This window comes from Mobula birostris, chromosome 21 (genome assembly GCF_030028105.1).
Source record: "Mobula birostris isolate sMobBir1 chromosome 21, sMobBir1.hap1, whole genome shotgun sequence".
NCBI classification, from domain to species: domain Eukaryota; kingdom Metazoa; phylum Chordata; class Chondrichthyes; order Myliobatiformes; family Myliobatidae; genus Mobula; species Mobula birostris.
In genome coordinates, this window is record NC_092390.1 from 59,222,741 (window position 1) to 59,248,741 (window position 26,001).

General features: G+C 40.4%; 2 protein-coding genes across 8 annotated transcripts in view; one reads left to right on the forward strand and one right to left on the reverse strand.

Moving 5' to 3' along the window:
- Positions 1-8,523, forward strand: part of adrb1 (adrenoceptor beta 1) — a 33,884-nt gene extending 25,361 nt beyond the window's left edge. Inside the window, exons 2-3 of one of the 3 annotated variants that reach the window (XM_072239582.1) lie at positions 482-610; positions 6,308-8,523. The gene's annotated coding sequence lies outside the window, so the exon portion shown is untranslated. Of the gene's footprint in view, positions 1-481 lie in introns of all 3 variants that reach the window. The other 2 variants (XM_072239584.1, XM_072239581.1) reach the window with 2 other exon arrangements.
- ccdc186 (coiled-coil domain-containing protein 186) overlaps positions 1-26,001 on the reverse strand; it is a 112,918-nt gene that overhangs the window by 18,493 nt on the left and 68,424 nt on the right. For 2 of the 5 annotated variants that reach the window (XM_072239576.1, XM_072239577.1), the window contains 6 exons: positions 24,827-24,969; positions 22,771-23,026; positions 20,464-20,653; positions 20,087-20,170; positions 17,139-17,177; positions 9,929-10,139 (listed from right to left, as the gene is read on the reverse strand). In XM_072239576.1, coding sequence (XP_072095677.1) covers positions 9,929-10,139; positions 17,139-17,177; positions 20,087-20,170; positions 20,464-20,653; positions 22,771-23,026; positions 24,827-24,969 — 923 coding nt within the window. Of the gene's footprint in view, positions 1-9,928; positions 10,140-15,827; positions 15,961-17,138; positions 17,178-20,074; positions 20,171-20,463; positions 20,654-22,770; positions 23,027-24,826; positions 24,970-26,001 lie in introns of those variants that run through there. The other 3 variants (XM_072239579.1, XM_072239578.1, XM_072239580.1) reach the window with 3 other exon arrangements.

Sequence of the window (26,001 nt, forward strand, 5' to 3'; positions counted from 1 at the left end):
TGTAGTGTCCTCTCCAATGGGAGTTAGCCAAACAATCCATGAGCAACACACACAAAATGCTGGAGGAACTCAGCAAGCGAGGCAGCATTGATGGAAAAGAGTACAGTTGACATTTTGGGCCGAGACCCTTCAGCCATGAGCAGGATGGGTGGGGATGTTACTGGCCCTTTTCCGGCACCTGTCTATGCATACGCCCTTGATGGCGAGTAGGCTGGTGCCAGTGATGCATTGCTCCATTGAGGGGGCGGCGGGGAGGAGAGGAGGAGAGAGAAAGCATACTGTTTCAATCTGTAGGTAAAATATGAGTTATGGGGAAGCTACTGAAATCCATCAGCAAGCTCAGGGTGAGCAATTTAATAAGTGGGAGCTGATCAAAGGTAGTCCACATGAATTGAGAATGGCAAGAATGTCTACAACCACCAAGAATGTCATTTGCACAACCTACATAATGTTAATAAATGTTGTCTTCATTGTCTTTCAGAGATCGTTGATGTAGTGGAACAATCCAGTGTCGACAAACTGGAGCACCTGGAGGAGACCCATGCAGTCACGGCAAGAACATACAAATCTTACAGAAAGCAGTGGAAGTTGAACCCAGGTCACTGGTATTGTAAGGCATTGTGCTAATCACTACTCTACCATGCCACCCCATTGTCTTTCAGAGATCATTGATGTAGTGGAACGATCCAGTGTTACCTGTTGTTGCCATGTCTTCTCAGTTTATAGCATCACGTTAAAGATTCACAACTATCTCAGTAACTTCCCCACTGAAGGGTTTTTTTTTTAAGATATACTCACCTTCTGTCTGAAGTTGGTTACAAATTACTGTTAAAGATGGCTGAAAGGTATTATATTGAGCAACTTGATTTCTCAAGTGCTTCAGTGTCAGGAATTTTAATTCTAACTTCTTATGTTAGAGTGAAGAGAGTTGTTATGAAAACATGCCAGTTGCAGGCTATCAAAAGCTCGATGGCAATAAGAAGCATGCTCAAAATAGACCCAACCCTGTGTCAGAGTTCAATGCATTATTATTATTATTAGTCAATACCAACTGATGAACTATGCCCGTTGTCTTTCCAACTGGGGAATTTAGCTTATTAATCTACAGTAGCATTGCAGTTAGCACAACACTATTACAGTCCAGGGCTTCGGAGTTCAATTCTGGCGTCATCAGTAAGCAGCCTGTATGTCCTCCTCGTGGAATGTGTGGCTTTTCTCTGAGTGCTCCAATTTACTCCCACAGTCCAAAGACGTACTGGCCAGTAGGCTAACTGGTCATAGTAAATTGTCCTGTAACTAGGCTAGGGTTAAATTGGGAGTTGCTGGGTAGCGTGGATCCAACAGCCCATTCCGCATTGTCTCTCTAAATTAAACAAACTTCACTTACTACCTAAGTAGCTGGATATGTGCTCAATTTGTAATATGTTGTCAGCTATTGGAACAATAAGACCTACAGCTTATCACTGTTTTCTTTTAAAATAGCGGAGAATAGGATATTACACATAGGACTAAGTAATTAATAAACACTACAGATTTTAAAACTATGAGATGAAATACCACTGTGTTGGACTGTAGCTAAAGAAGAATAAATGTCAGACAGCACGGGGGAGCGGGGCGGGGGGGGGGACCAGCATACACTAGCAATTATAAGGACACATAAAATTGAAGAGATTAAAATTCTTGGTAAGCTCTATAATTGTTACATCAAGATATTTTCCCTGTCATTTGCGTTTCATCTGTGTTATTTCACAAAAGCTGATTTATGGAAATTGCACTGACTTCAATAAACATATCTAACAATTACTTGCAATTTTAAAACAATGACCTATGCAAATAAATTATCTGCTATACTGAGGAGATAAATTCTCTTATCTTGTATTAGTACAACAGAATAATGTTAGCATCTACTATGTTGAGTTACCCTTTTCTCCCACCACTAGGCAATCAAAGCATTCTCTTGGTTTCTGTATATTGCTTTTTTTTTGTTCAAAGTGCCTAATTTGAAGTCAGTAAAGTGATGTCTCTATTAAAGGCCCCATACTTAGTTTGTCAATGATCTTAAGTACAGGATATTTCTACCAATGGATGCAAGAGACACAATCTAAGTTGGCTGATTTACCTTCTACTCTCTTTATTGCAAAAAACAGAGCTCTTGATCTGTATTTTCAACAAAAGCTTGTCTCTTCTCATATAAAATGATCAAAACAAAATGATTGAGTATATTTACTGAATATTCACTGGAATTTGTTTAAATTATGCTTACAATAAACATACATCTCAGGACCTGGATTCATTCTGTAATTGTATTGTTCTGTTTGAATTCAGTAACAAACTATTTCTTCAGTGTAGACTGCAAGCCTGTCTTGTTTTTCCACTAACTAAACTTTCAGCTGGTTACTGTACAGCTGTATATTTGACCTTGTATTAGTACTCAGTACACAAGAACTCAAGGTACACTTTTTTCAAGATTTACTGAAAACTGAATATAACTTCCCTGCCTTCTGTAAAGGTTTATGTTACAGAATGGTTCAGAAAATTTAGTTTGTATGTTTAGGAGGTGAAGGGGTTGAGAGCTGACATAGTTGATATGTTCGACATGGTAAACAGACTCAATAGATAGACAAACAGAAATAATTCTTCATGAAAAGAAGAATTCAGTGAAAGGATTACAAACCAAAGAGAATCTGCAGATGCTGGAAATCCAAGCAACAGGTCTCAGCCCGAAACATCAACTATACTGTTTTCCATAGGTGCTGAGTTCCTGCAGCATTGTGTGTGTGTTGCCAATAAAAGGATCAATCATTTCAGCATGAAAGATTCACAGGTACTGATGATTTAGGATGCACTGTGTCACACAAAAGACACTAGAAAAGTGAAGCTCCCCACTCAGTAAGCATTGGATGATATGTCATGTAACATTTTCAACATCGTAAATGATAGATTTATTAGGTAAGTGCATCACAAGAAACAGAAAAGACAGGCCGTTAGGTCAAGTGTGACTTGACAAAAGACAGGCCATACCCTAGGGACTGAATGGTCTAATCTTGTTTAAATTTAGATTATTTTAAAATACATGTTGGTCATTAAACATTAAAGAAAATTATAATTCTTTGATGATTCAAACGCTGGCAATGTAAAGCACCCTGGACACATTTTCATTTGAACTATTTGGATTATCTATTGAAACATGAAAGCAACTGCAAACTTCAAATTATCTTTTTGTTTCAGATGTTTCATTTATAATGCAATCTAGCAATAAGCTCCATTAGAATAGTGGCTTAATGCACGTTATTGAAATCTACTCTGTTCTGAACAAAGTTTTTTCAAACTGCCTTATACCAAATGACAGTTACCTATGAAATTAAGCAGCTGAATCATTTTTGATGAGTTTACTGTAGACACTAAAATTACGCAAGTTTAAGGTGTGCCCCCTTGTCACTCTTATTTCAACCTAAAGGATTGTAAACAATTTAACATTAGGAAAAAAAATGAAAACAGAACTAAAAACTTAAGGCTGAAATACATGAACAAAATGTTACGATTTGTTCAATTTCTACTTTAAAAAAGACGTGATTTAAAAAAATGCTGGGAAAGAAAAGCATCAGAAAAAGGATTTAGTGCTTTCCCAGCAGATATGAGGAATAAACTTCTCGGGCTTCCAGCCAGGTACAGGTATCAATAATAACCAACGTTTCGATGACAAACCTCCACCATCTTCATCAAGGATGATGCCCAGGCACGTCTCCTCCGGTGGTATTAATACCCCTGTAGCCCGTCCTCATGATTGGTTAGTTGAATTCCAGTTCTTAGAGCGAGAACTTCATCTTTGTTAAAATTACTTTCCCCTAGTTTTACTTCAATAGCATTTTTTTTTACCAGACTGTCCCAAAAGCCATTGGCACAGCACATTAGGTTTGTGCCATGGAAGTCTATCCTATGGCCACTGTGAATGCAATGTTCTGCTGCCAATTTCCTCAAGTAACCCAAACAGATATACTTCCTGTGCTTCTTAATGCGGGTTTCCACTGTGCGTCTTGTCTGGACAATATACGGGCTCCGGATTCACAGGGAATCCTGTAAACTTCAGCTGACCTGAGTCCTAGGTCATCTTTCACCTACATAAGCTGTGAATTTAGCTTTCTTACGGGTTTGTAGAAACACAGAAAACATACAGCACAATACAGGCCCTTCGGCCCACAAAGCTGTGCCCAACATGTCCCTACCTTAGAACTACCTAGGCTTTACCCATAGCCCTCTATTTTTCTAAGCTCCATGTAGCCATCCAGGAGTCTCTTTAAAGACCCCATCGTCTCCGCCTCCACCACCAGCGCAGACAGCCCATTCCACGTACTCACCACTCTCTGCATAAAAAACTTAACCCCTGACATCTCCTCTGTACCTACTTCCAAGCACCTTAAAACTATGCCCCCTCGTGCTAGCCATTTCAGCCCTGGGGAAAAGCCTCTGACTATCCACACGATCAATGCCTCTCATTATCTTGTACACTTCTATCAGGTCACCTCTCAACCTCCGTTGCTCCAAGGAGAAAAGGCCGAGTTCATTCAACCTATTCTCATAAGGCATGCTCCCGAATCCAGGCAACATCCTTGTAGATCTCCTCTGCAACCTTTCTATGGTTTTCACGTCCTTCCTATGGTGAGGCGACCAGAATTGAACACAGAACTCCAAGTGGGGACTGACCAGGGTCCTATATAGCTGCAACATTACCTCTTGGCTCTTAATCTCAATCCCACAATTGATGAAGGCCAATGCACCTTCTTAACCACAGAGTCAACCTGCGTAGCAGCTTTGAGCGTCCTATGGACTCGGACCCCAAGATCCCACTGATCCTCCACACTGCCAAGAGTCTTACCATTAATACTAAATTCTGCCATTATATTTGACCTACCAAAATGAACCACCTCACACTTATCTGGGTTGAACTCCATCTGCCACTTTCCAGCCCAATTTTGTATCCTATCAATGTTCCGTTGTAACCTCTGACAGCCCTCCACACTACCCGCAACACCCCCAACCTTTGTGCCATCAACAAATTTACTAACCCATCCCTCCACTTCCTCATCCAAGTCATTTATAAAAATCACTAAAAGTAGGGGTCCCAGAACAGATTCCTGAGACACACCACTGGCCACCAGCCTCCATGCAGAATATGACCCGTCTACAACCACTCTTTGTCTTCTGTGGGCAAGACAGTTCTGGATCCACAAAGCAATGTCCCCTTGGATCCCATACCTCTTTACTTTCTCAATAAGCCTTGCATGGGGTACCTTATCAAATACCTTGCTGAAATCCATATACGTACACTACATCTACGGCTCTACCTTCATCAATGTGCTTAGTCACATCCTCAAAAAGTTCAATCAGGCTCGTAAGGCACGACCTGCCTTTGACAAAGCCATGCTGACTATTCCTAATCATATTATACCTCTGCAAATGTTCATATATCCTTCCTCTCAGGATATTCTCCATCAACTTACCAACCACTGAAGTAAGACTCACTGGCCTATAATTTCCTGGGGTATCCCTACTCTATTTCTTGAATAAGGGAACAACATCCGCAACCCTCCAATCCACCAGAACCTCTCCCGTCCTCATTAATCATGCAAAGATCATTGCCAGAGGCTCAGCAATCTCCTCCCTCGCTTCCCACAGTAGCCTGGGGTACATCCCATCCGGTCCCGGTGACTTATCTAACTTGATGCTTTCCAAAAGCTCCTGCACATCCCCTTTCTTAATATCTACATTCTCAAGCTTTTCAGTCCACTGCAAGTCATCCCTACAATCGCCAAGATCCTTTTCCGTAGTGAATACTTAAGCAAAATATTCATTAAGTACCTCTGCTATTTCCTCCAGTTCCATACACATTTTTCTATTGTCACACTTGATTGGTCCTATTATCTCACATCTTATCCTCTTGCTCTTCGCGTACTTGTAAAATTGCCTTGGGGCTTTCCTTAATCCTGTCCACCAAGGCCTTCACATGGCCCCTTCTGGCTCTCCTAATTTTATTCTTAAACTCCTTCCTGCTAGCCTTATAATCTTGTAGATTCATATCATAACTTAGTTTTTTGAACCCTTCATAAGCTCTTCTTTTCTCCTTGACTAGCGTAAGGGTTTCTTCTTTTATGTTACTGCTAAGGTGATTAAAACGGCATCTCTGTACTATTAACTGCTGAGACAGTGGTTCTCTATAGCAGTATGTTTGGATTATAATTAGTGATAATGGGATTTGTATTCATTTGATAACCAATTGGGATAGATGTTATTCTTTCTGTCTGTGTGAAAGCTGTTAGTTGCGTGGGCTTTGGGGAGAAGGTGCGAAGAGGATGAAGAGAGAAGAGGTGGCTTGATGAGACAGTTGCTGGACTCGCTGGGCTTGGGGTCGGAGCAGAAGCCCAGCGGTCGACGATAAGCGAAGGAGGATCAACGACAGGGAATCCGTGAGCTCCAATGTTTGTGCACTGGACATGTTTATGAGATTATTGGCGCCTTTTATTTGTTTTCCTTTTTTTTTTGTTCTCTACTAACCCCACACTTAAATATAAAACCTTACTTGTTTAACCGCACATTGTGGGCTGAATGTTATTTCAGGGTACTGATGTTACACAGGGGATGGGACAGACAGCATCCACCCAAACTTCATTATTCAGTTTGGTGGGGCCGAAGGCTGCTCTCCCCAGAGGGAAGTGAGCTGAGCGAGCCTGAGGCTTACCGGGGGCTACACTAGGTTTACAAAAGCCTCTGTATACCACGGATCTTGTACCCTATCATCCTTTCCATCTCACTGGAACGTACCTACTCAGAACCCCACGCAAATATCCCCTTAACATTTGCCACATTTCTTCCATATGTTTCTCTGAGAACATCTGTTTCCAATTTATGCTTCCAAGTTCCTGCCTGACAGCCTCGTATTCCCCCTTACTTCAATTAAACGTTTCCCTAACTTGTCTGTTCCTATCCCTCTCCAACGCTATGGTAAAGGAGACAGAATTGTGATCACTATCTCCAAAATGCTCTCCCACTGACAGACCTGACACCTGACTAGGTTCATTTCCCAATATCAGATCAAGTACAGCCTCTCTTCTTGTAGGCTTATCTACATATTGTGTCAAGAAACCTTCCTGAACACACCTAACAAAGTCTACCCCATCTAAATCCCTCACTCTAGGGAGATGCCAGTCAATACCTGGGAAATTAAAATCTCCCACCACAACAACCCTGTTATTATTACTCCTTTCCAGAATCTGTCTCCCTATCTGCTCCTCGATGTCCCTGTTACTATCGGGTGGTCTATGAAAAACACCCAGTAGAGTTATTGACCCCTAGAGTTCGTGGATGGTATTAATCTAGTATTCATTCAGGATCCTAGCGATCCTTCCAAAAACCTTGGAAATATAGGGAAGACAGATGGCAGCAATGGGTTCCTCCTCATTGTTAGGTTTCCTAGTTTTCCTGTTGGCCCATTTAGGGCCCAATTGATTTCCTTCACCTTGTAGCCATTTTGTAGGAACTTAATGCATAATCCTATTATTTCCTCAGGGAGACTCTCCGGGTCCGAAATGGTCCTCACGCGGTTAATCAAAGTAGAAAGAACCGCTCTACATTGGGAAGCGTGATGGTGCCTGTTATTGTCGAGGCATACGTCTGTGTGAGTGGGTTTCCAAAAAACGTCATGTCCGAGGCTACTGTCTGGTTTCTGCCATATGAGAATGTCCAGGAACAGAAGGCAACCATTCATCTCCATCTCCATTGTAAATTGAATGTTTGCATGTATAGTGGTTGTGGAACTGTTGGAGTGCCTGGAGTCCATGAGCCCACACTACAAAGGTGTCATCGGCGTATCTGAAGTAGCATTTGAGGCCCAAAGGTGATGAACTCAGAGTCCTCTCAAAGTCCTCCATGTAGAAATTAGCAATAGCTGGCGACAAGGACGATCCCATGGCCACTCATAGTAGTTCCCCTTACAGAGGAAGTATGTCAATGTAAGGGTAAGTTCAAAGAGGTCACTGGTACCTTTATCAAACCTTGACTGCAAGAGGACCCAGCTGTCCTTAATGCGATCTCTCATGAACAGGAACACTATGTCAAATCTGGCCATTATACAACGGGTGATTGATAAGTTCGTGGCCTAAGGTAGAAGGAGTCAATTTTAGAAAACCTAGCACATTTATTTTTCAACATAGTCCCCTCCTACATTTACACACTTAGTCCAGCTGTTGTGGAGCATACGGATCTTGGACCCCCAGAAAGTGTCCATAGCAGGGGTGACTGATAAGCTCATGGCCTAATGTAGAAGGGGATGAGTTATACAGCTCTCGTTACATGCAAATGCAGTTCAACTCTTTGAGTGATTATGCAGAAAGTTTGAGGTTAATAACACATCAGTTAACTCATCAGGGATGATTGATAAGTTCGTGGCCTAAGGTATAAGGAGATGAGTTATTAACTTCAAACTTTCTGCTTGTGCCCAGTAGCAAGTACGCTTTTTGTTTTGCCAGTGGGGGGAGGGGGGATTGTTGCTCGCCGCTGCTTACGTGCGGGGGAGGGGGACTTTGGGGTTCTCACGTTTAACTGTCGTTCATTCTTTGGGGCACTTCTCTATTTTCGTGGATGTTTTGAGAAGTAAAAGCATTTCAGGATGTATATTGTACAGGTTTCTCTGATATTAAATTGAACCTTTGAGATGAAGACAGTGGAGTTTGTCATTGAAACATCAGTTATTATTCCTACCTTACCCAGCTGGAAGCCCAAGAAGAGTTAAAAAGCATCAGATTTCTAAAAACGTCAAGGATGTTCATTATCTACAGCCCCATTCAAATTTAATTGCTTTTACAGGAAACAAAATAAATAGTCATGATGTGCAAATATCAAGTTAGCTATCAACTTTGTTTCAAACTATGGATTACAGCACAGAACGCCGTTAACCTTCCTTGCAAATATATACTGAAGGAGTAAGATATTTTAGTCTAATCCCTCCTTGTTAATGCTATTGTTCATGCGAAAAAAATCTGTTTCTAATTCCAAATCTGTCCCAAGGAATAATTCTTTCTCTAATATTATTTGAATAAATGGTTACAAGTAAGTTCTTTTACAATTGTTAATTGTAAAATAAAAAATTGCTAGAAATAGAGAAACTGAGGTCATCAAACTGGGGTTGCCATGGTAACGTAGTGGTCAGTGCGACACTATTACAGTTCGAAGCGTCACAGAGTTCAATTCCGACATCATCTGTAAGGAGTCTGTATGTCCTCCCCATGTGCGCGTGGGTTTTCTCTGGGTCCTCCAGTTTCCTCCCACAGTCCAGAGACCTACTGGTTAGTCAGTTAATTGGTCATTGTAAACTGTCCCATGATTAAGCTACGGTTAAATCGGGGGTTGCTGGGTCGTGCGGCTTGAAGGGCCTATTCCGCACAGTATCTCAATGAATAAATAATTCAACATGAAACGTTAACCTTCTCTGTAATTGTAACATTGGTGCATTGTATCTCCTCAACTTGTCCACAGCATTTGATACAGTTAGCCTTTTATTCAATCATTGTTTGTACATCTCTTGGAAATTCCTCAGTGTGGAACTGTTAATTGTTAAATTGTTCCTACCCTCAATTTCAATGCAACTGAATTTGGTGAAACAGAAACTAATAATATTTCAAAAACAAAATAATTTCAAAAAAGAAAAAAGACAAGAAAAATCAGAATCTTAATTGAAACCTGACAGTCCAAGTATCTACTGATTTCCAAGGCAGTAAATAAAACAGAAGTCTTCCAAGACATAACTACTTTTCACAATCCCTTGTTTAAAATAGCCTAATGGGATAAGTCCCAAAAAGTGAAGACTCTCTTTAACCTTAACTCTGTTAAGTAAATTTGATGAAAAACAAAGACTTCTTTGATTCCATTACGAATTTACCTCGTTTTCTTTCGTATTTCATCCACCAATTGTTTGATATGATCCTCCATGAACTCAATCTTTTCATTTTTACGTGCATGAGCTTTCTGCAGTCGCACGATTCGTTCTATTAGTATAGCCTTGTCCACCTCTGGAAAGTTATCTGCCTGCACAGAACAGCCACTATTCTCTGGAGACCTTTCTTCTTTACTGCATCGGGCATCTAGAGAACCTGGAATGGAACATACAGAAAATCTGTGGAGTACAAAAGGAAGTAATTCACAAGGACACCTTTAAACAAAATGGTTGCATCTTGTAGTAATATCAGAGGTGAAATTATTTGAAGATTTCATCAATATGATCTTCATGGAATTCCTACTTTCACAGGTCAGGCTTCAACCAATTTGATTCATTATATGCAGTCACTGAGAAACAACTGAGAGGACTTGAGACAACAAAACCTTAGTGAAGCAGACGTTCCAGCTGAAGTACTAAGAGCTGCACTATACAACTAGCTGTGCCTCAAGGCAATCTATTCCAGTACAGTTACAATAGTGGCAGTTACATAAACGCTGGTGGGAGTTGTGTACAGGCTACCTAACAGTAGTAGTGAGGTCGGGGATGGTATTAAACAGGAAATTAGAAATGTGTGCAATAAAGGAACAGCAGTTATAATGGATGACTTCAATCTACATGTAGATTGGGTGAACCAAATTGGTAAAGGTGCTGAGGAAGAGGATTTCTTGGAATGTATGCGGGATGGTTTTTTGAACCAGCATGTCGAGGAACCAACTAGAGAGCAGGCTATTCTAGACTGGGTTTTGAGCAATGAGGAAGGGTTAATTAGCAATCTTGTCGTGAGAGGCCCCTTGGGTAAGAGTGACCATAATATGGTGGAATTCTTCATTAAGATGGAGAGTGACATAGTTAATTCAGAAACAAAGGTTCTGAACTTAAAGAGGGGTAACTTTGAAAGTATGAGACGTGAATTAGCTAAGATAGACTGGCAAATGACACTTAAAGGATTGACGGTGGATATGCAATGGCAAGCATTTAAAGATTGCATGGATGAACTACAATAATTGTTCATCCCAGTTTGGCAAAAGAATAAATCAAGGAAGGTAGTGCACCCGTGGCTGACAAGAGAAATTAGGGATAGTATCAATTCCAAAGAAGAAACATACAAATTAGCCAGAAAAAGTGGCTCACCTGAGGACTGGGAGAAATTCAGAGTTCAGCAGAGGAGGACAAAGGGCTTAATTAGGAAGGGGAAAAAAGATTATGAGAGAAAACTGGCAGGGAACATAAAAACTGACTGTAAAAGCTTTTATAGATATGTAAAAAGGAAAAGACTGGTAAAAACAAATGTAGGTCCCCTACAGACAGGAACAGGTGCATTGATTATGGGGAGCAAGGACATGGCAGACCAATTGAATAATTACTTTGGTTCTGTCTTCACTAAGGAGGACATAAATAATCTTCCAGAAATAGTAGGGGACAGAGGGTCAAGTGAGATGGAGGAACTGAGCGAAATACATGTTAGTAGGGAAGTGGTGTTAGGTAAATTGAAGGGATTAAAGGCAGATAAATCCCCAGGGCCAGATGGCCTGCATCCCAGAGTGCTTAAGGAAGTAGCCCAAGAAACAGTGGATGCATTAGCGATAATTTTTCAAAACTCATTAGATTCTGGACTAGTTCCTGAGTACTGGAGGGTGGCTAATGTAACCTCACTTTTTAAAAAAGGAGGGAGAGAGAAACCGGGGAATTATAGACCGGTTAGCCTAACGTCGGTGGTGGGGAAACTGCTGGAGTCAGTTATCAAAGATGTGATAACAGCACCATTTGGAAAGTGGTGAAATCATTGGACAAAGTCAGCATGGATTTGTGAAAGGAAAATCATGTCTGACGAATCTCATAGAATTTTTTGAGGATGTAACTAGTAGATAGGGGAGAACCAGTGGATGTGGTATATTTGGATTTTCAAAAGGCTTTTGATAAGGTCCCACACAGGAGATTAGTGTGCAAACTTAAAGCACACGGTATTGGGGGTAAGGTATTGATGTGGATAGAGAATTGGTTAGCAGACAGGAAGCAAAGAGTGGGAATAAACGGGACCTTTTCAGAATGGCAGGCAGTGACTAGTGGGGTACCGCAAGGCTCAGTGCTGGGACCCCACTTGTTTACAATATATATTAATGACTTGGATGAGGGAATTAAATGCAGCATCTCCATGTTTGCGGATGACACGAAGCTGGGCGGCAGTGTTAGCTGTGAGGAGGATGCTAAGAGGATGCAGGGTGACTTGGATAGGTTGGGTGAGTGGGCAAGTTCATGGCAGATGCAATTTAATGTGGATAAATGTGAAGTTATCCACTTTGGTGGCAAAAATAGGAAAACAAATTATTATCTGAATGGTGGCCGATTAGGAAAAGGGGAGGTGCAACGAGACCTGGGTGTCATTATACACCAGTCATTGAAAGTGGGCATGCAGGTACAGCAGGCGGTGAAAAAGGTGAATGGTATGCTGGCATTTATAGCAAGAGGATTCGAGTACAGGAGCAGGGAGGTACTACTGCAGTTGTACAAGGCCTTGGTGAGACCAGACCTGGAGTATTGTGTGCAGTTTTGGTCCCCTAATCTGAGGAAAGACATCCTTGCCATAGAGGGAGTACAAAGAAGGTTCACCAGATTGATTCCTGGGATGGCAGGACTTTCATATGAAGAAAGACTGGATGAACTAGGCTTGTACTCGTTGGAATTTAGAAGATTGAGGGGGGATCTGATTGAAACGTATAAAATCCTAAAGGGATTGGAAAGGCTAGATGCAGGAAGATTGTTCCCGATGTTGGGGAAGTCCAGAACGAGGGGTCACAGTTTGAGGATAAAGGCGAAGCCTTTTAGGACTGAGATTAGGAAAAACTTCTTCACACAGAGAGTGGTCAATCTGTGGAATTCTCTGCCACAGGAAACAGTTGAGGCCAGTTCATTGGCTATATTTAAGAGGGAGTTAGATATGGCCCTTGTGGCTACGGGGATCAGGGGGTATGGAGGGAAGGCTGGTGCAGGGTTCTGAGTTGGATGATCAGCCATGATCATAATAAATGGTGGTGCAGGCTCAAAGGGCCGAATGGCCTACTCCTGCACCTATTTTCTATGTTTTCTATGACAATGAGTAAATTGGGTACGTGGGTGGATGGAAGGATGGATCTATTTAGAGATACAGTGGAATAGACCCTTCCAGCCCTTCAGGCAGTGCCACTCCAGAAAGCCGACAAAGCTAATTTAACCTTAACCTAATCACGAGACAATTTACAATGACCCAGCATGCCTTTGGACTGTGGGAGGAAACCAGAGTACCCAGAGAAAACGCATGCATTCCATGTGGAGGATGTATGGAAACACCTCACAGAGGACGCCAGGATTGAAGTCTGGACTCCGATGCCCAGACCTCTAATAGCGTCACACTAACCACTATCCTACCATATTTGCAGAATGTAACACACATTCAATCTGGCTAATTACTTCCCAATCAGTCCCCTCTTATTTATTAGTAATTATCATCTCAAGAATCCTCAGCTGGGATTAATCTGTGGGTTTTTAGTAACCAGAAATACAGCTGGACAAGCCATACATAAATATCACCTCTACAAAAATAGATCTGAGCCCCAGTGTCAGCTACAAGTGAATCAACTCTTGAAGCTTCAAATCAATTTCACTATCCAAAAGGCATAAATTGGAAATACGCAATGCTCAGCTCTACCAATCATCAGGAGCTCAATATTATCCAAGTCAGAACAGCCAGCAAAATGTTCATCCTACAAACACCCTGAATGTTTATTCCACCCGCCTCCCCCACTGGCACAGTGGCTGCAAAGGATACCTTCGACAAAAATACTACACTCACTAGCCTATACTGCTCCAAAAGCATTCTCCAAACCATGACCTCTATCATCAAGAAGAACAAGTCAGAAACCTGCTTCAATGCTAGGTTTAAATGTTGGAACACCTATCTGAAAGCAGTCTGTACACCTGTCTGTGTACCTCTACCTGAAATAGATAGATACTTCATTGATCCCAAAAGAAATAGGGTGTCACAGTAGCATAAAGGTGCACAGATATACAAATATTAGAAGAGAAGTAAGAGAGAATAAAAAATAAGTTATCTCAAACAGTCTAACAGGAGGGGATCATCACTTCTCCAGCTATATGTTGACTCATTATAGAGCGTAATGGCAGAAGGTAAAAATGACCTCATATAGCAATCTTTGGAGCAGTGCAGTTGCCTTAGTCTATTACTAAAAGTCTTCCTCTGTTTAGCCAAGGTGGCAGGCAGAGTGAGAAACATTGTCCAGAATTGCCAGGATTTTCCATAGGGTCCTTTGATCTACCACAGCCTCCAGTGTGTTCTCCAAGTCCTGGCAATATTCTTGTAAATTTTCTCTGCACTTTTTCAATCTTATTGACATCTTTCCTGTAGGTAGTGACCAAAACTGCACACGAGACTCCAAATTAGACCTCACCAATATCTTATATAATACAACTTCAATCAATAGTTATGGGTATCTGAGCTGGGACTGGTCCAAGCTTTGTATAGAATTAATTTTTCACATTAAGAGTGGACTATTGAGTTATTTTAAATATGCATAAGCATATCCATTGGCATAATTAACAATGAAGATAAATAAAAGCAGAGAATGCTGGAAATGCTCAGCAGGTCAGGTAGATATTGTGGAAAGAGAAATAAAGCAAAAGATTCAGCTCAGAGCACCTTTGTCAGAACTGGGGGAAAGAGAATGCAAGTTAGCTTTAAGTTGCAGAGGGGAACAATGGAAAAGGAACATCTCGGAAAGGGTCAGGCCAGGTTTGCCATGGGGACAAGTTGCAGAACTTACCTGGCCAATGGATTAATGAGGCCAGTTAAAGAGAAAGGAAATGAACAAAATGTATGAAATAAAAGTAGGTAGAGATTGAGCATAATAAACAAAGGAACATAAAAGTTGCAAAATGCAGGGCTGTAGGAAATGGCAGCCAGTTAGGTGGGGCTGATGGAGAACAAAAAGTTAGTATCAGTAATGAGTGACATAAGACATAGGAGCAGAACTGGACCATCTAGACCACCAAGTCTGCTCCACCAGTTCATCATGGCTGATCCCGGATCCCACTCAATCCCATACACCTGCCTTCTTGCCATATACTTTGATGCCCTGACCAATCAGGAAATGATTAACTTCCGCATTAAGTATATGCACAACTTGGAAAAGAAGTGGCAAGTACTGATACAACCAGAGAAAGCCAGTTATCTGTAGTTCTACAACTATTTCCCTTTCTACAGATATTACCCAACTTCCTAAATAGTTCCAGCATCTACAATTTCTGACCTTCATCATGTTAAAGAAACTAGCTTCTAGGCTGAGTGTTCCTGTTTTAAGTATATAATGTATTTTAAGTGAGCACCTCCCACCTTTCTGCACTCACTTGCAGTAAAGTGGTTAGCTGATCTGCTCTGACAGCTAGAACAGTCACTACGGAAGTACAGAAGCATCCTGGGAGCAACAACAGAACTTTCATCTCAATTTGTAGAAACCGTGAAACCCCGTGGTGAATATTAATATCACGACAATAATTGGGGATTTAGTACTTTAATCTTCATGGGAGATAAACCACACCTGGGTGCAGAACACTGATGCTTAAATAACTGACTTACTCTCATGTATGTTTGGCACAATGCACTTGGGCAAATTCAATAATTTCTCCCAGATTATGCCCCACTATCCAGGTCAGGGGTTCCCAACCAGAGGTCCACAGACCCCTCAGTTAATGGTAGGGGTCCACGGCATATAAGAGGTTGGGGCCCCCTGATCCAGGTCAAACCTAAGGCCAGAACTGAATTCACAGTCCATTCACAAAAAAATAACACTTGCTGTCCACTCACCAACAGCTCATCTGCTTTCAAGCGTGAGCTTGTTATAATTCAGCGTTTGCACCTAGCCAAATCCTCTGTGGGACATTGTAAATAGTCAAAGGAAAAAGGCCCCTCGTCCAAGTTGAAGAACCTTCAATAAGTCATAATACAGAAATTAAACTATTAACTACAAACTGGGTATTAAATACAGTCAACACACATCAAAGTTGCTGGTGAACGCAGCAGACCAGGCAGCATCTCTAGGAAGAGGTACAGTCGATGTTTCGGGCCGAGACCTTCGTCAGGACTAACTGAAGGAAGAGTTAGTAAGAGATTTGAAAGTGTGAGGGGGAGGGGGAGATCCGAAATGATAGGAGAAGACAGGAGGGGGAGGGATGGAGCCAAGAGCTGGGCAGGTGATTGGCAAAGGGGATATGAGAGGATCATGGGACAGGAGGCCCAGGGAGAAAGACAAGGGGGGGGGGAACCCAGAGGATGGGCAAGGGGTATAGTCAGAGGGACAGAGGGAGAAAAAGGACAGTGAGAGAAAGGAAGTATGTATATAAATAACGGATGGGGTACGAGGGGGAGGTGGGGCATTAGCGAAAGTTAGAGAAGTCGATGTTCATGCCATCAGGTTGGAGGCTACCCAGACGGAATATAAGGTGTTGTTCCTCCAACCTGAGTGTGGCTTCACCTTTAGAGTAGAGGAGGCATGTCAGAATGGGAAAGGGATTATGAAATTTGCTGTAAGCAAGTCAAAGACTGAGAAAGAGAGATGGGGTTAAGGAAGAAAGTATCAGCGCACCGCATTTCCAGAAAAGCCCAATTCTTAGACTGAAGCTGAACCTGAACCTGAATATAAAGTGACTATTCTGAGTTCAATATTCTCACTGCTCACATTGAAACCCGCTCAATATTTACACCAATTTTCCTGTCATTTAAGATCTAATTGGTGTCAGGTTTATTAGCATATCTGTACTACACTTCATTCGTTATCAACTGTGTTTTCATTCTAGCAATATGGAGCATCTGCTCATGCTGATTACTTTAACTTGCTTATTTTTATTCATGGGCTATGTGTATTACAGGCACGGCTGCTTCTCATTTCTTATCTCCAATTCTCACGAAGATGGTGGTGAGTCATCTTGAATTTCTATAAATACATAACGAGGAGACTCCCACAGTGATGTTTTTGGCAAATAAGGCCAGAGGAGTAAAACTTCAATAATCTGGTATTCAACTGTTAAGATAATGGTTCAGGATTCTATACCCCGCGCTCCCTTTCAACTCACCGGACTCTGTTTCCTATGTTCTTTATAAACTCACCAGTTTCACGTGACAATTTATTATACTTCTTTGTAACATCTAAAAAAAAATGAATTCAAAGTGTGATATTAAAAGCAGTAATATCCTATGTGTAGGAACCATGCATCTGTTCTCAATCTGCATTGTATTCTGTGTTGTGCGCTTATTATGGTAACTAGTCACAGGATAGGGGGCGTGGTAAAAGTGAAGAGAATAAGTTTCGTTTTCAGGCTTTGTTCATTGCAGTTTGTAGTAGCCCACAACTGCCAGAAATTGTATCTTTTGCCGACTGCTCAATAACGCTCATTTAAGCTTAGCTTACAATTGGGTATGCTTCAGTTTCATCGCTGTAAGATTGCATGTTTGCTAATTGGTAATAAAATGATCAAATACATATCCTCAACTGTTGGAGCAATAATAATTGGAGAGAGGGTGCGACACACAAGTATATCAAATCCATAGGGTCACCAAGAGCCGCAATTATTTTGTTTTGTTTTGGTTTGACTGCTACACTATAGTAGGAGAAATTTTGCTAGTCTAACACCACCAAAGTGCTGTGGGTATCAAATGATTGGAATTTCACTATTTTAAATCATTTGGATGTAAGGCAATGTACATTCAAGTTAGTCATACAAATCTGAAAGAGTACTTCAATAAAATGGTGTTACATGATATACTTGTTCTTCTTCAGGTATCAGAAGTCAAAGTTTGGTAGATCTGAAAGAAATTTTGAGGAATTGCTGAATCGGATATGGTACAGATATCTGCCAAAATGTACTGATAGCAGTGGAAGGGAATGCTTAAGTGTTTCCTAGAGGTTGTTGAAATTGTCAGACAATCAAGTGGAGAACATCAGAATTGGAATCAGAATCAGGTTTATTATCATCAGCATGTGATAATAGCGTGAAATTTGTTAACTTAGCAGCAGCAGTTCAATGCAATACATAATCTAGCAGAGAGAGAAAAAATAATAATAATAAATAAAATAAAACATAATAATAAACAAGTAAATCAATTTGCATCATATATTGCATCAACTTGTAAATGATAGAGAGGCTTTCAGGAAATCAACAGATAAAGCCACCATAGAGTACCAAGCTGACAAAGGGTTTTAGGCCTGAAATGTTAACTCTGTTCTCTCTCCATGAATGCAGTCTGAGCTGCTAAGTGTTTCCAGCTTTTTTTGTTTTTATTATGAAACATAAAGTCTTTGACCTGCTCTGTGACTACAGTATTTGTGTGGTAGACCTCCTACTAAGTGGATAACTTATTGACACACTAATGTAGGGTGATGGCACTGTGCTCCCTACTTTACAGTAATGTTGATGAATTAGAATATATCGATAATGCAACAGCTTGCTGGATTAGCTTTGTCTTTTCTTTTATAAACAGAGCAACTCGGGGATTTTTGAGACTTTATTTACCGTGCCCATGGTTTGTCCTTCATCAAATTATGGTATTGCTTTGCACTGCTGTTATAATTATGTGGTTCTGTCAGTGTTAGTAACGCAAACAACAGGAATTCTGCAGATGCTGGAAATTCAAGCAACACACATCAAAGTTGCTGGTGAACGCAGCAGGCCAGGCAGCATCTGTAGGAAGCGGTGCAGTCGACCTTTCAGGCCGAGACCCTTCGTCCTGACGACTGCACCTCTTCCTACAGATGCTGCCTGGCCTGCTGCGTTCACCAGCAACTTTGATGTGTGTTGCTGTCAGTGTTAGTCTTTGGTTTGTCCTATTTTCTGTGATATCACTCCGGAGAAACATTGTATCATTTGTTAATGCATGCATGCATTTCTAAATGACAATAAACGAGGACTGAGTGTTCTCATAATCTGTCTGGACAATCCTTCCTTTCTATCAGCTAAGAACCTGCCCCAGGTCTATGCTACAAATGCTTAGCTTGAAGACAAGCTAGTCCCAGTGCAAAGGGATGCTTTTTGGACTTGATTTAGATATCATCCCACCCACCCCTGAACAGAAATCAGAACAAAGATGGGAACACTGCAATGGACGGGCCCAAGCCCAGCTGTGACAAGAGGAGGGTTTGGCATGGAGCTACCAACCCCACCCCATATAAACCCAGAACTACAAAAGCAGCAACAGGAGCTCTAAAGACCTCATCTCCAAGACAGAAAGAATCTTCACCTCAGAGACATACAAAGTTGTGTGGTGAAAGCAGAAACCACAGGGCTGATTACCCTTCTATCACCCAGGACCACCACCATTGGAACATGGGACGTAAAGACCACGTATGAAAGTGGAAAGACAGCGCAAGTGGCAGCTAAAATGAACAACGACAATCTCAGCCTGCTCAGCATCAGCAAGAGAGAGAACCTGGATAGAAAAGTACAAGGCTACATGTTTCACAGAAAATTTCTGTTAAACACAACCGTTTTAGAAGTTCATTACAGACGCTGAAGGAAGCCAAGAACAGAAAGTAATTTTGTAAAATATCAAAAGCATATAAACAACTGGTAATGAAGAGAGAAAAGGAAGCTCAGAATAGTCAAAGCAGCTGAAAGAAAATAAGAGCTTACTAATAGCCACTTACTCATCTTTGTTCTCTTCTACCTAAAGATATATTTCTGCATGAAATATCTGCAATACAGTGGTCGTTCTTCCTCTGAAGTAGCTAATTTTGTTCCTCAGAAGCTTAAATTCAGCATCCAAACAGTTCAAACTGTTCTTCAGCCTACTGAAATAGAAAATGGGTTCTATCCAATCATTTCATTGAGTTCTACAGTATCCAATCATTTTGTTGAGTTCCCATCCAGTGAGTTCATTGAGTTATCATCAGCCATCAGGCTAATCTAATGAAGGCAACCATATGCAATTTTGATGTCTCTCTATTTTCAGAACACAACATTACAGGTGGATGTAGAAATATTTATTATTTTACTAGTTGTGTAATTAACTCTATATTGTTCTTTAAATTGAAGTAATGTGGTATTTACTTTTTTGTTTACCTGATGAACTTGAACGACTTCCCATGCTGCTCGCCTCTTTGCTGTCACAGTTTCCATTTTCCATTTGTTCCAATCGTCGGCGTACTAGAAAACATTCACACAGGCTGTTAAAAATTACGTCTCTCGGCTTGGTCTAAAATTACACTAATATTATGGTAAGTTGATAATTTCTCTGAGTTATTTATTTATATTTAAACAATGCACTTTTTTCACCTTAGCTGAAATCAGTAAAAAAAAAATAACAATGGCATTAAATTATCTCTGAAATCTGTTTGGCAAAATGTCAAGTAGTAATTATACAAATCAACGTTATGTTTTGCAACCACTAATTTGTAGAAGTACACTTTATATTGTCAATCAGAATAATTCCTACACACCTTGCTGAAGCTGTTTCGTGAGGTCCTTAATATTCGTTGCTTTTTTTCGTTTCTGTGTGGCAAGCTCATCTTTCAGCTCCTCCACTTGTAAATTCAGCCTACTCACTTCCTTTTGTTCACTGATCACCTCGTTCTGCAGAGTTTTCACGTCTTCTTGCCGTAGTTGCTGTTCTTTCTGCAATCTGTCCATCTGTGTACAAACCAATGCACATAATGATTGATACTAAACTGCTAACAGTTGATTTGTGCAATCTCTGTTAATATTACAGTACTGTGCAAAAGTCTTAGGCACATATATAGCTAGGGAGCTTAAGCCATTTGCACAGTACTATAGTAATTTTATTTATTGCACTGTATTGCTGCCACAAAATAAAAACAAATTTCATGACATATGAGTGATGACAAACCTGATTCTGATATGGGTCTTTATTGTGACCTGAGAGTGGGAAAGGGGTAGGGAGAGGGGAATCATAGTTGGGAAAAGGGGAAATGAGAGGGTATAGAGCAGGAAGCACCAGAGAGCCATTCTGTAATGATCATTAAGCCAAATATTTGGAATCAAATGACTCTGCCTGGCAACTCAGGGCTGGGTGTGTCTGCACCCGCCCCACCCCTGCCCCTGGCACTCTTTGTCATCAATCTCACACCTGTCCCATGGTGCCCAACCCTCATCATTCCCAACATCCTTTGCTCCTAGCAGATTTACAAACTTGCTCTCTGCTCTATGTAGACAAATACAGCAGTACTGTAAAAATGTCTTAGGCACCCTAGGTATATATATGTGCCTAAGACTTTTGCATAGTACCATATACGAGTGAATAAAGCCAAGTTTCACAACATCAGCTTTTCTTTTAAAATGTTACTATTCTAAATGAAGATTTTTCTTTTGAACCCAAATGCATCAAGCACCAATAAAAATCTCACATTAGTGGAAAAGCAGAAGCAGGCTTATTTTATGTGTGGATTTCATTGTAGCAGTCATAGTGATTTTAGTCTTGAATAATTATCCATTAATTCTCTCAGGGAATTTTCAACTTGCTGTTATCTTACATTCACTTCAATAATATAATAAAAAGTTGGGATTTTATGTCCCATGAGGTAGATCTTCAAGCAAACTAAATTATAAGCAGACTCCCAACTGTTTTCTGGAAATATTTTATATTCAAGTATAACTGTCCTCAGTCTTAGCTTCTTGCCTCTAACTCACAGAATGACACAATATGGGAGCAATCCACCTGGCCCATCGGGCCAGCTAATGAAATTCAGTCACAGCTCCTTCAATAAAGGAAAGACAGCAAAGGATTACGTAGATAAATGGATGACAGGTGGAAATCTGTCATGGTCTAACAGAATGGCAGAACAGACACCAGAGGATAAAAAGCTTACCACAAGTAAAATAATCTGATTTTTTAAAATCCAGCACCAGAAATGAAAACAGAATCTAGCTCAAATTCCCACAAGGACACCCCAGTGCACATTTCCAAGCTCTTCCTCAGCAATGTGTATTGATTTCAATTGTATAAAAGCTCAGAATATTCTTCCACACTAACTACCTTCATAATCACTTTGAATAAGCTAAGATCTACTTCATTATAAAATGTATTTCTTTTTGCTATTCTTGTGGAGAGCAGAAATTATATTTTCCATAGTGGCACCATGGTAGCACAGTGGTCAGCACAATGCTATTACAGCTTGGGACATCAGAGTTCAGAGTTCAATTCCAGTGTCCTGTGTAAGTTTGTACATTCTTCCCATGAGTGCATGGAAATCATCCGGGTGCTCCGGTTTCTTTCCAGTCTGTAGACATACTGGTTAGGTAGGTAATTCGTCATTGCAAGTTGTCCTGTAATTAGGCTCGGGTTAAATAGGTGGTACAGCTCACTGGGTCAGAAGGGTTTAATCTTCTGACCCACTGTTTTATCTCTAAGTAAAAGAAATTATGCACTGTATATTTAATCAGGCACCTGAAATGGAAAAAAAAAAGAAATTTATTAACCAAGATAAATGTAACTCTTGGTCAAGAGTTACCACTAACCACCTTAAGATAATGTGGAAATTTCATATAGTAAAGAAACTCTAAAAATATTTGCTAGAAATGAATTTTTTCATCAAGTCATTAAGTTGTTATTGATCAGAAAGTGAAGACCATATAGTTGCCCTGTGTATATTTTATATACAAGAGCAAAGATACAGAAAAAAAATAAACATAGCATTACTCAGCAATACCCAAATGTAGATAGCAACCAAAGATCAAGGAAAAATCTCTATGAACTTCAACAAATGAAGGCATTTTTTTCCCAGTCTTACCAGCTCAACATTGGTCTGTTCCAACTCTTCAAGCTGCCCACTCAGTTGCCGTTCATGAATACTTAGTTTGTCAAGCTGTGTCTGCAGTGTATTGTTCTCAGACTGAAGTTGTGCATTTTTGCTTGTCAGTTTTTCTGTGAATACAAGCAACTCAGATTCTTTTCTACGACTCCCTTCAATATCCTCTTGCAAATCCGTAATGAGTGAACTCAAGTTGTCAACCTCTTCCTTCAGCGACTGAATCTCTTGTTCATTTCTGAAATGTAATCAGAACAGATTATTATTCTGTACTGGTCTGCTCTTGTAGAAAATAACTTTAAAGTTGTAAACAATCTTGCCTACTGTACTTCAGAACACAACAAGCAAATGTAATTATGATACAAGTAACAACTAAACGGCTGAAAGAACTCAGCAGGTCAAAAAGCACCGGTGGAGGCAAAGGAATTGGGTTGTTTTGGGTTGAGAACCTACATCAGGACTCAAAATCAGAATCAGGTTTGTTATCACCAATGTTCCCTCTAATAATTTTTTACAGCTGCGCAGACCAACCATTGCTCTGAGAAGGAAATTTTTACCCAGCCTGTAAACTGAGCGACACATTAAATGTTAACGTTACCATTATATAGAAGAAAATTCCAGCTGCACGGCAACAAAGGCTACGTGCGTGGGGACATTTCAGTTACTGCGCGACCACGCACCTGTGTAGCTTAGAGGGAACAGAGGTCATCACTGACATATGCAATGAAAATTGTTGCTTTGTGGTAGCAATATAGTGGACATAAAAATTACAGTAAGTTATAAAATAAATAAATAGTGCAAATGCCCAAAAATGAGGTAGTGCTCATGGGTTCATGGACTGTTCAGAAATCTGATGACAGAGGGAAGAAGCTGTTTTTAAAATGCTGAGACTGAGTAGGTGGAGGAAAAATAGTAGGTATATAGAAGTGACAGGGAACGGGTGATGTTAAAGATAGAAGATTATAAATGGAACCAGACTGATGGGGAGTTGGCGGGGGCAAGAAAACTGGGAACATAGGGATGATAGGCAGATCAAGCCAATTAGGAGAGGTAAAGGAAGGAGTGTTGAGACAAAAAGTGATAGGTAAAACAAAACATAAATGAGAAAAAAAAAACGGACCCCATGAGGGGTGAAGAAAGGAAAGTTTAGCCAAGGGAAATGAAACCCAGGTAGATAGGTATGTGGTGATGAGCAGATGGAGGAGGTGATAAGTCTGGGAAACTGGCAGGGGGGCAGTGGTGGGGGTTATGGTAGACAACGTGAATGAAAGGAAAGAGATTACCCTTTGGTGAGAACGGGGAAGTGGATTATCTGAAACTGGAAAATTCAATAATGTGGGCTACCCAAGGCTACCATGTGAGATGCTGTTCTTTTAACTTGTAAGTGGCCTCACATAACAGTGGAGAAGCTGAAGCAGACAGGTCTGTGTGTGGGAATGGGAAGAGGTGTTGAAATCAAACGCAACCAGAAGCTCAAGATGGCCGTTACAATTGTGCATGCTCTCCAGGTTCTCAAACCAAAATATTGACCATCCTTTGTCTCCGTGGATGCTCCTTGACAAACTAAGTTCTTCCAGCAGTTCACCATCTTCTGCACCAGATTCCAGGACCTACAATCTCTCATGTCTCTGTTTTAATTTTATATTGGTCTTTTCTAAAAATAATTGCTACAGAATATTACAATAAACAAAAAACAAGTTGTAATTTTTTTTAAATGACTTGTCTATATTTTAAGTCACCTAATAAGCAGCACCTTGGTGATGGCAGTACAATCTCACTGACAATATCAGCATGAAAAGAATAGCTGCTCCATCAGTTCTGCTCCAAATTAATGACAAGACATTTCTCAGTCCCTAAAAGTCGCTGCCACTAGCAGTCATTTTATCTCCCACGAAAAAGAACAAAAGGACAAAAATAGGCACAGAGAGGAGGAAATGCAAATTCTTGGCAGACATGAGTACAAGAATGGTTAATACAAAAGGAAATTATTGAAAAAGTATATATTTTATTGCAACAAAAGAAAAAGCTTGATCCTTACCCTTCAAGTTGTTCTTGCAACTGGTTTACCAACTTGACGCGCTCATGCAAAGATTGGCATTCTGCTTTTTGTCGGTTGATTATTTCTTTGTACTTTGACAGTTCATCTTCTGTCCTCAGTCGCTCATCTTCAAGACATTGCACCTACAGGAGGATGGGAGAAGCCAGAATAACAGCATTACCAGAACAAATCCACAAAACTACACCAATTTTTGTTGAATGATAATAATAAATAGCAGATGCTCGAGAGAACCTGAATCCAACCAAAGAGAAAAATATGGTCTCCAGCAGATTCCCTATGGCTTCTGTAGTTAATTCAGAAAAACATATTTTCAAAAGCATTTATTTCTTGATTTCCTCTTTTAAAGAGCAATTGCCTTTGAGAATCGCTATTGATGTACATAAACAGACGTAAAATAGAACAGAAGGTAAAAGACATAGGTGAGGCTACATTTGAAATATCATGTTCAGTTTTGGTCACTGTTAAGCTGGGCAAGGGTGCAGACAGAATTCACAAGGATGTTGCCAGGATTCAAGGAACTGAGTTATAAGGAGAGGTTGGGCAGGCTAGGACTATTTTTCCAATGAATATAAAAAATTGAGGGGTGATCTTATTGAAGTGTATAAAATCAAGAGGGGGTTTAGATAAGGTGAATGCACTCAGCCTTTTCCCCAGGGTTGGGGAATTATCAAGAGCACCAGCTTAAGGTGAAATTAGAGAGATGCAACAGGAATCCGAGGGGCAACTCTTTCACCCAGACAGTGTATAGAATGAGTTTAAAGGAAGAGGTTAAAGCAGTTACATTAAAGCAGGTACATTAGGTACAAAGGCAAAATGACACAACCATGGCTAACAAGAGAAGTCAAGGCCAATATAAAAACCAAAGAGAGGGCATATAATAGAGCAAAAATTAGTGGGAAACTTTTAAAAACCAACAAAAAAATGTAATTAAGGTAAAGCTGGAATTTGAAAGTAAACTAGCTAATAATATTAAAGAGGATACTAAAGTTTCTTCAGATACATAAGGTATAAAAAAAGGAGTAAGAGTGGATATTGGACGCTGTAAAACAATGCTGCATTTGATGTTGTGTACTTGGATTTCCAGAAGACCTCTGACAAGGTGCCACACATGAGGCTGCTTAACAAGCTACGAACCCATGGTATTCCAGGAAAGA